The 11,368-nt window shown below is 35.5% G+C and overlaps 1 protein-coding gene across 1 annotated transcript; it reads left to right on the top strand.

Annotated features, from left to right (window-relative positions):
* Positions 1-3,712: 3,712 nt before the first annotated feature.
* Positions 3,713-5,892, top strand: LOC116158731 (proteasome activator complex subunit 4B-like). The gene is made up of 7 exons (XM_031471564.1): positions 3,713-3,744; positions 3,901-4,059; positions 4,112-4,328; positions 4,381-4,658; positions 4,715-5,065; positions 5,113-5,533; positions 5,581-5,892. Exons 1-7 carry the CDS (start codon positions 3,728-3,730, stop codon positions 5,875-5,877), a joined length of 1,740 nt encoding a protein of 579 aa, XP_031327424.1. The 5' UTR covers positions 3,713-3,727; the 3' UTR covers positions 5,878-5,892.
* Positions 5,893-11,368: the final 5,476 nt, after the last annotated feature.

Genomic DNA, 11,368 nt, shown 5'->3' on the forward strand with positions numbered 1-11,368 from the left:
GCATATTACTAACTTTATAAACGGTTTGTTTTTCGGGAAATTCAAATTGTCCGCAGTCATTCTGGATCACCCGGTATAGTCCGTAATGGAAAGTTCAAAAATGCAAATATGCATGTAAAAATATTGTTCTATGTAATTAAAAATGCATAATCCGAGCTCATATTGTTACTTTTCAATATAAAAGTTATTCGGTAAATTGTAATCAAATTATTACAACTTATAGGTACTTACCACAATTTTTTAACCATTCGGGATGATTACGAAAACAAAATAATTTTAGTCCTTTAAAATTTCTACGAGTTTTATCGCAATTTATATAAATACACTTATTTCCGCCAGCTAACGGCATTCTTAAATTTAACTTGATGCACTAGTATTTAATTTCCACGCGAGCGTAAACTTCGTTAGATGGTTACAAGTACACGCAAAACGAGAGACTGACGTTCGCGCCACCAACAAAACCAACGAAATCTTTCCATACTACTAAAAAATCTTTCCATTTCTCGAGCGTTAGCCGCGACAAGTCGCCCATAAGGACGAGCTATCTGTAAAGCTCCGTTTATCTGTGGTATCTACTACTCATTTGAACTACTCAATAGGTTCATGTGCTTTTTTTAAAATGGAACATAGAGAAATTACATTGCATGCAAACTCCTATGTTCGCATTTAAAAAAAATTCACTGTATATGCTAGATGTTTCTACATACCTACTTAAAATCGGCGTAGTAAAAAAAATTTTTTGACCATAGTTTCTTGGATTTAACCCACAGTTGGTATTTTTAAATGCAACAGCCTGTATCTCTTAACGTGAATTTTTTTGCATTCCTTGTCATAATTACCTTGATGTATCACAACCTATTTTTTTTATTTAGTCATGAAAATCAATACTTTTTACTGTTTTAAAATAGTAGGCCATGGATTCATGGAGATTTTGTTTTGTTTATTGTACCTATTCTATTCATGGTAACTAGGGCAGCCGATACCAAACAATAAAAATGGCTGACAGTTGTAACATGTCATTTCAAAATTTTTAAAAAAATATGATATACAGGGTGTCAATTTTAAAACTTGCAGTCGGCCATATTTTCCAAACTAAAGAAGATATTGAAAATCGCGCAAAGCCGTTTCGGGGGTATCAAGGGGAACCAGAATGACGTTATGAGCGACAACCTTAGACCATATAGTACATGGACTGCTAATTGTAACTAAAATATGGTCAAGGACATTGCCTGGGTATGTGCGTTTCAGGGTAAACGAGTCTGTCCGAAATTGTCCGATGAGACACGATTTGAGGCTGTCAACCTAACAAACGTCAGGTAATTAATTGCCCAGGTATGGTAAAAAAAAGCAAACCTATTCTTATTTGCGGACGTATAGAAGATGATCAAGAGTATTTAAAGTTTCCCGTACTACGCGGTTACTATAAAAGCTACTCTCTACCCGATCTGAGTGGTGTTCATACGACATTAGTTTACCCTGAGATTTATATACCCACGACTACAGTGCCCTCTATCCTTGACCACCCATTTTGTATTGAAAGTATAGGGCTAATAGCAGACCATGTACTATATGGTCTAAGGTGACAACCACCCACCCCCCCTTAACCCCCCAGCTCCTCCTCTTCAAAAATCTTAAATGTCAACCCTATACTTGTGACACATCGTTGGCAAGCTACTGACAAATACTTTCCAGTGGTACCAATAACGTCAATATTCGTTAAGACAATTTAATAAAAATGTAATAATTAACACAAAAAAACTAAATGTTGACATTGAGGGATTTATGGCAAATTGGCCAAGAACTTCAACCTGAGCTGCTTCATTAAGCAATCTTGGTTGCTTTCTTTTTTATTGATAACAGATCCCGTTTCTTCGAATTTAGCGATCAAATCCTGAACATAGGCATGGCTTAATTTTTATTTCTTTTTGTTCATTATTAAATTTTTGTTAAATTGTCTTAATGAACATTGACTTTATTGGTACCACTGGAAAGCATTTTTCAGTAGCTTTTCAACGATGTGTCACAAGTGTGGGGTTGCCATTTAGAAGTTTTGAAGAGGGGGTTAAGGGGGTGGGGGGTTGTCACTCATAACGTCATTCTGTTCCCCCCTCGATACCCCCGAAACGGTTTTGCGCGATTTTCAATATCTTCTTTAATTTGCAAAATATGGCCGACTGCAAGTTTTAAAATTGACACCCCGTATGTAATATAATAGTAGACTCGCGTTTATGTGAATATTCGGATATATGAACGATTCTGTAATGCAAACAACAAAATATTCCTATTGACTACTCTGTGGTAGTAGATTGATTCTGTTTGTGGCATTAAGTGTCACAAAAAAGTGGCACTCAGTCGTGAAAACCGAATGTGTATATCTTTAAAAACAGCTGAGATGCATTGCAGTCTCGATCAAATTAGGACACACGTTCTTTCGGCCTATTAGATGGGAAGGTCAGGTCTAGGAAGGATTCTTTTGAAGCATGATGTTCTCTTATTGTCGTGGTGGGCATTCTGATATGTACAGAGTGGTTCAAATTCATGAGCACCATTGGGATCTCTGCAAGGGTGAGAGATACAGTGTAGGTTAAATGGGGGCAAAGTTGCCTCTTTTTGTGCTTATGACATTATGACGTCATTTTCCATAGCTTAAATTGTAGGAAATGGACAGTTTCTGTAGAGTAGTGTGGGATGAAAAAGCTATTGAGATAGACCTGCCCATATTTATTCGAAACAGAGTACAAAATTCACGCCTTTCCAAAGCAGCCAATAAAACAATTGAGCCTCGGAATGGCAACTTTTTAAAGAAAATCTCAAATCAAAAGAACAGAATATTCCTCGGGATATTCCATACATTCTGAATTTGTAATCTGGTACATAGAGTAGTATACATAGAGACATACCGGAATGTTCTGGATTGCTTGTAATGTATAAATACCCCATTCTTTACAATCTTTGGCTGTCCTCAAAATAAAATTGTGCATGTAAATTCGTGTTGCTAATGACGTCAACATTAATGTTGAGCTTTTGTTATTTATTTAGATTTACACCACACATCTCATCTTGTCTTAGAAAATCTTATGCGTCGCTTAAAACCATATATCATATGCGGAATTGCTTGGATCGGTCTACTCGTGTGCTTCTCTGCTCCTCTTTGGTTTTGTCACAATTTGACCACGCGGATGTAGTATATGGTCCTTGTTTAACTAGTTTTGATAACAAACGTGTGCAAAAAGTACAAAATAGTTGTGTGAGATTGATTTTCGGAATGAGGAAATATGATCATGTAAGTCACAACTCACAAGTTGATCGATCTAAAATGGTTAAATATGCATAATAGGAGAGTTGGACATGCTGCTAGCACGTATTATAAAATTTTAGTTAATAATCAACCCACCTATTTATACCGCAAATTAAAATACAGAACTGATGTACATACGCTAAATTTGAGAAACAAAGGTTTGCTTACACCTCCCTCGCACGCCACAGCTATGTATGAAAGATCTTTTACCTACAACATCAGCAAATGGTATAATTCCCTAGCTATGGACATCCAAAGCATGCCTTACAAAACATTTAGATTAGCTACCATGTCGAGGTTATTGCATGAACAATCTTCTTATCAATGATATTTTACAATTTAATTTGAGGTTTTTTTTTTTTGCTAGATATATTATTTTTATTTATTTTTTTTGTATTTTCTGTTAATGGACGGAATCACATGGGTTAGATGGAAGAGCAGAAATGGTATGTACATATGTTTCATTCCATTACTGAATCTCGCCCTTTGTACACATTTCTATGTAATTTAACCTATAGGTACTTATTAAAGACATTTATTATTATTATTATTATTATTATTGTCCCTGTTAATTATTGATTAAATTAAATTAAATATTTTAGGAAAAAACTACTGTCTCCCGACGATCTTCAACTAGATTGGAAACCACTTTATGACCTGTGTGTTCGCTTAATAGAGAAGAGCCATAGTGGCTTAGGAATGTATAAGTACTCTTCATCTCTTGAAATGGTTGTTGAAGATTTAATTTGTGTTTGTCGTTTGTACGTTTGTACTAACTCGAAATGTTGCATTAAAACATACACATACTTTTAGATACTTTCCAGTGGAAGCGACTCAAGAAATTTTGGACGAATTTCGGCCTCACCTATATCCGTACGACAATACACAGACCGGTAACACTATAAATTATCTTGGATTGTTATTACCAATTGTTACTCCACCCGAAAAGAAACATTTGGGATACGAGCTTTGGTTGGGAGAACTCATGGAATTGTGGAGAGTGTGTCCTAATGCCAAGGTGTGGGAAAATGTAAGCGCACTAATTGAACGCTAGGTGACGAACTTACATGAGAAATTTGTAGCATTTGACTTGTCTACTGGCGCGTTTGGCAAATTATAACCACGGGCGTATTAACTGGGACCCTTACATTCCTATTATGTTTGACCGTTTTAAGAGAGCTTTTCATTTACCTGTAAGTTACCAAAGGAGGCAATTGATGAGACCATTTAAAATTGACGCGACGTCTATGGTGAACTGGATTGTGTGTACTCTAGGTGGGCCGAGTGACGTGGCCTTTTCCCACTTAGAAAAATTTATGCAATCTTTAGAATCATACTACCATCCTGCCAACTTTGGAAAGTAATAATGATGTTAAATTGGTTGATTGTGAGTGCATGTAAATTGTTTTGTGGTAGATGGACACCAAAAATTCGAGAGTTGTTAAGAAAATTAGCGTTGTATTTTGTACAACGCGTACATTGCGAGCGTTTTAAGAAGATAACTTGGGACTTTAAGATATCTCCCGAGTTTAAACTGACTGACGCAGACATTGAACGTTTTGTTAATATTATGAAACCGTGTCTAGAACAAGCGATGTTTTCTGGACTCGGCACCCAGGAAGTTGCGTTTGCAATGCAATACCTAGCAGCGTTACGTCCCGATCTAATTGTCCCAGTTGTACTAGAAAAACTCTACACTTCTATGGATAGCCTCACCGAGCCTCACAAACTATTATCATCGATGATTTGTACTATGTCAGTTGCAAGGTAAATGTGGACAGTACAATGCAACTTTGGTATTACGTATGTTTTAGATTTATGGCCGACGGTGCTAAGAACAATTATCCTGAGGGCCCCACTCACATCTTTCCACTTCTCACCTCATTTTTACCAGGAATCGATCCAAACGATATCAGAAAATGCCTGATGACTTTCAACTTGATATCGCATTTTTCAAATTTAGCTCCACTCGTAAACTCCTCGGAAGCTAATAATTATTATGATGACCTTACGGAGGAGGAACATATTATTTGTGAGGCCTCGGCCGGGCTAGAAGATTTCGTACTGCAATTTTTCGATAGAATATGTGCCTGGGTGGAATCCAATTCTCTCGATTTTGTTCGGTTAGAACACAGCGATAACGATAATAAGAGTATACTGGAGTCTGTATCGGAAACTGCGCTATTCTCTGTCATAAACGCTCTGCTTTATCAATGCTCGCCCGAGATTTTCACGGTAAGGGAAAAGACGCATGCGCTGTTTTAAAATTGTTTTGTTTTCAGGCGGCACTTAGAAAGGTTCACAGCTTTGCTACTAATCGTATCTTAGAATTGAAAGTTTCCGGAAAGTTAGTCGCAATTTTATGCGCTTGTTTTGCCAAAACCAACCCTAAGGAAACGCTGAAATTGTTTGTTCCAGATCTATGCGATACAATAGAAAGGTTGCTAGGGGACGACGAAGATATTAGCAAGGAAGAGCAGCTAAATGATGAACTGTTATACAACTTGTTGCTATTGTCAGAGGTAATCAACTTTTTTAAGTCTGCCCACAACTGCGATATTTCATCTCTAGACTACTGATAAGTTTTCATATAGAAACCGCCAATCAAAAATGCAGAAAAGTATGATTTAACCCAAACTAGAATCCACAGTAATTTTTTTTACATTGTGTGGGGTCAAGTGTGGAGAGCACTTTTCCTTAGCTGCTTTAAGTGTTGAGATATTGTAATAATAATAAGTTGGAAATTGGTAATAGAGAAAATTCAAAATTGTTTTTCTAAACATTGTCACTGGAGAACTTTTTCGTAGCTTGATTAATAAACTGCAGGAACCAGTGTTAATCAAACAAGTGTTAGCATATGGATAATGGTAATCCCAATGTATAATGATGTCTCATGTATATCAACCAGTACAGTCCCCCCATGCAATCACACCCCGAAAATAGTATTTGCCAGTTAAATCTTTGTATAGTGATATAGTTACACAACTTGGCCAGAAAGAAGAGATGCAGTGTGAAACTATAGTAGGATCTTCCTTATTTTGCGCACACATGATCGGTTATGACGCCCTTACTAAGTATGTTTACATTGTATCATAGAAGAGAATATACGCAAAGATAATACTACACCAGATAGACACCGTCTGTATAAATTTTAAACGCTCAATTTTGTCAGCGGGATATGTCGACTCTGTCTGCGGAGAATGTTTTTACCACAATAGATTATTCACTGCATTTTGCAGAAAATATTAGAACAATGGCTCTTTATATTTTGTTAGTCAAGCGCGGCCTTCTGTAGGCGTACCGCATTCTTTCACTGTTCTTTTTCTGCTCTAATTTAAATTAATAATACACTTACTCCACACTGAACAGCTACAGAAAAATCTGCCGTATTTCTTATAAAGAATGGAAGGTACCCTCACTTTCCGCCTAACAATCTACCTGTTGCTGTTTACAATTACACAATTTTGGCATGTCCAAAAAACGGCTATCGCAATAGCTCGTGCTAGGTAGCTAAAAAAATTTTTGACAGTCTTACATCTTTTATCCCTAATGTGGACTACCAAAATTTTAACGAAATAAAAATAATCGTTTTGGCGAAAAAAAAATTTTAGTTTTTTGTCTTTGACACTTTTTTCTCAGTTTTTTTGTCATAAAACCTGACAGAAGGTCTTTGGAAGAATTTACTAAAAATAAGTTATTTAAAAAAATTCGATGCCGTTATTTTAAAAATCCGACCCAAATAAAGGCAATTAACATGGGAAAAATGTTTTTTGTAGATTGTGCTCCCCATGTTAACTTAAAGGGCTTATTTATTTATTTATTTATTTTTTATTTCATTCAGTAAATCACAGATTAAGGATATTGGACAAGTCATTCTACACAAACAATAAAAAAATAATATAAACACGTATTTGAATATATAGTAAATTAAAACAAGGTAGGTATATCACAGTTACAGTTTCTGAAAAAAACAAAGACGAGTAAAACTTATAAAATAACAAAGATATAGAAATCAGTTGAAATGCATGGTCGAGATATTCTTCCATAGAATAAAACGCATGAGTGTGGCTTATAATGACACATGACACCGATCGAAAGAAAGATTGCTTTCTCATCTAATCACATACGAATTAGTTAATTTTCGGTTGCATTTCCAATTATTTCATCAAAAATTTTGAGATAAATGCAATTACCAAAATCATGTAAGCCATGACTATTAGTAAGACAAAAATCAGATTCAAATGTTATTCTTTAGAAAATTTCCAATTGAGTCATGACACATGATTTTGCTAATTGATAATTTTGTTGAGTTTTTTATGAAATTATGAGAAATACACCTGCAAATGAAAAAATTCGCCTATCTTTAGATGAGAAAAAATCTTCTTTCGATTGCATGGGGTCATTATAAACCCTCGGAAGTCGGAAGTTAACCTACATGTGGAACAACAATCTGCAAAAAAACAATTTAATTTTTTAACATGTTAATTATGTTCGGTTTTGAAATATTCACCAGGTATGTGCTTGATATCAAAATTTAAGCGCTGGAGTGATTTAGTTTCTCTGGAAAATATAAATTCGAAAAACGGTCAAATTTTGAGAAGAAAAGGTTATAATAGCGAAATGGGTAAAGTTAAGGGTATGTTACGTTACATAAAAAATAAAAAAGTACTGTACAGTACGTTTAAATTTCTCAATAAAATATGGGGTGTTCCATTTTTTAAAAAACGGGTGTTTGATACGCTAGTGAAATACAGCATGCCACTGGTGACCAGAAATATTTTGGAAACATTTTTGCTCCTCCATTTTTCCCCATATCTTTTATGGTAAAGGCATTACGATCCGAGGGGATGTTACAACCTGTATAAAGTACATATTATACAAACGGTATATAGTTACTTACTTACAAGGAAAAACATGCATTGAATTTGTTGAATTCGTAACTGTGATTTAACATTCCAGAACCTACATAAACACTTAATTTCAACGTTTATTGTGTTTTAAAAATGTTTTGCTGCCCCCCCCCCCTTCCCACCCCAAATGAATGTTATTACTGGATTCTAAAACAGATCACGAGTGAATCAGAATTCAGATGTTTGATAATAATAATAATAATTTATTGAACCTTTTGTTGCCATTCATTCAATGTAAAGGTATGTCAGTAACTATTGTTAACAATACAAATGTGGTTGCATTTATACCAATAAGCGTAATATAAGAGATAACGTAATAACAGATAACAGCTATGACTTACGTTCTTGGAGCGTGTAGTAGTAGTAGCAATCTAAGTAGTTTGTTGGAGCATTTTTGTACTGTTTTTTAATTTTAATTTCTTTTATGTCTTGTGGTAGCAACCTGTGTAATGTACTGATTTTTTGAAACTGTATGATTGCGCTTAGGTAAGAACATACAGGGGTAGTGACTTGACGAACGCACCATAGGAATTTCAGTAGTAATTTTTTTATTTGGCTTCCCTGATTATTTTAGAAATAAAGTCTATTTAGGCGAGAGAAAAAAATTACGAATCCGTACGTGCTATTGTTTCCTATTTTATAAATTCAGAAACAGCAAAAAATTAAAAACCGTCACGTTTATAAAGTCGGTAATGCCATGGAATTATCAAATCAAACAAAAGCGCCTGCATTTTAGTCCAGTCAAATTATCATAATACCCTGCATCACTTGTGTCATTTCTATATTTTTTTTTAAATTGTTAGGCTGAGTACGGAGGTCAAAAATCCAAGTTTTCGACATCCAAAGACCTGTGCGAGCAACGCAGCACTCGAAAATACGCCATTTTTTCTATTATTTTTAGGTTTTGGTTAGTTTTAGATCTTAAGGACAGATTTTAAAGCAAGCAATTACTGTCGTATACTTTTTTAAACTAGACAAAATTTGTGACAATTCAAGCCCTTAACTGACTCTGTAAGTCCAATAGTTTTGGAGATACAGCGTTTCAAAGATTCGTAAATTCTTCAGTTTTAATCAAATTTGCCTTTTTTTTCGCATAAAAACCTCATGAACATTTTTATAATTTTGTTCGTTTGGGGGGACTTTCTGGTGAGCAGTCTCCACAAATCCGCACAGAAAGAGCTAGAATGTTGATATCCTCTGGATCCCTACCATCTCCCATGATAAGAAAGTGGTCATCTTCTTCTTCAGCAAGATCCACTACCTGTTGCATGGATTGCGAAATCTGTGAATTTTTTCCTTTTGCCTGACCTTGCTCGACCATTCAAAAGGGACACCGTATATAGAAGATCTGTGACAGTAGCAGAAAGCTTACTCACAACACTAGGTTTGAATTAAGGCATCATATAAACATGGATATTTTCCCACTAAAAGACAAAAATATTTAATTTGATTTCATTATCTGCAATTTTTAGCACTTCTTCAAGTTTATTGCGACTCACGACTTACGACAATTCATCGTGCATATTTTGTAAGTTTACTTTCTGCGAAGAAAAAACGCAAATTTTGATAAAACTTCTAAAACTAATAAATTTACCAATAGTTGAAGCACCGTATCTCGGAAACTATTAGACCTGCAGAGATCGTTTATCGCTTAAATTGTCAGAAATTTTGTCTAGTTCAAAAAAGTATACGACAATAATTGCATTAAAATCGGTTCTTCAGGAGTAAAACTTACAAAAACCAAAAAATGGTAAGATAAATGACATATTTTCAAGTGCTGTGTCGCTCGCACAGGTCTTTCAATGTCGAAAACTTGAATTTTTCACATCCATATTGATCCTAACAATTTAAAAGAAAAATTAGAGATGACATATCTGATGCATGGAATGCCCATTTTTTGGTCTAATTTGACTGTACTATTTGCCATAGAACAACAAACTTAGAATGGAAACTGTAATGTAATGTCATAGATATATAAATACCTAGATACAGCCATCCTTAACAAACGTACCTCGGTTTTTAAAAAACATATCAAAGAAATTTGTACATCTCTCCATTGCCTTCTAACCAAGAAGAAACATGTTCTATCTCTTTTTATTGCATTAACTTCTATGTCGTACGCGAATCGGACGCTTAAAACAAACTTAGCGCGTCCCATAAGTCATGTGACAGTTGACACATTTCACGATCGCGCGAAATCAAATCTAACTAAATGGGCGGTTTTTTCACTAAATATTATGTAATTATTGCGTTATCAATGGAATACGAATAACATTAGTGCTTGCCATAATGATAGACGCGTCCATAATTGTTATTCCTGAAATAGTTTTATTACATAGAGCTACGCCATTCAAATTTGGGACTTTGTTTACCTTGTTTGGCACGATGTGCTGCAGTGAATTCATTGCTGGCTTGCAGAATACCAAAAAAACCGTAAGTAAGTAAAGTTTATGTTCAACATTTTAATTTTAATTGCATGGTTTTAGGCGTATTGGTAACGGAGATTAAGTTGCGAGAGGAAGTGAATTCGTTTCCAATTATCATTTTGGCCTATATGATGTTGATGCAGTGCGTTTGTATCATGATCACAAAGAAGGATCCGTGCAATATTCTTAGGAAAACGAGATTTATAGACTGTGTGTGCGTGCAATATAAAATTTTGGTCGCTACGCGTCTTGCCTACCTTTCGGCATGTTGTACAATCGGTGGGGTTTCTTTTTAGCGCATTTTTGCAAAAAATTTTTTTTGTAAAAAGTAGCTTTTAATCTCACTTTGGCTGGCTGGCTGGCTGGCTGGCTGGCAGCAAATGTGGGCGCGTAGAAGAACTCTTGTAGAAAAGCAACGGGTGTACGTGTATCTACAGGGCCGTGAAATTTGTCAACCTTAGGGACATGGCTACATGATGTGGGGTTGGCGACATCTGGGCGTCATCCTCGAGCGTAGTATACTAACGTGAAGTTTTTCAGTTTTTTCCTATCTTCTACTACAGTTTTGGTCCGATTCTTTTGAAATTGGTGTCGTCGGAAAGATGTTGTAAACGCGCACAACTCCTGCGTGGCGGAATTTTGTTTTTGTCATAGGGGCGAAATTAACGACCTTTTGCGAGGCGCGCGCGCGTCTTCGAGAAGTAGTCAACTTCGGGCGCCTTTTACCTTCCGTT

The sequence above is a fragment of the Photinus pyralis genome, unplaced genomic scaffold (assembly GCF_008802855.1).
Source record: "Photinus pyralis isolate 1611_PpyrPB1 unplaced genomic scaffold, Ppyr1.3 Ppyr1.4_LG1, whole genome shotgun sequence".
In the NCBI taxonomy this organism is placed as follows: domain Eukaryota; kingdom Metazoa; phylum Arthropoda; class Insecta; order Coleoptera; family Lampyridae; genus Photinus; species Photinus pyralis.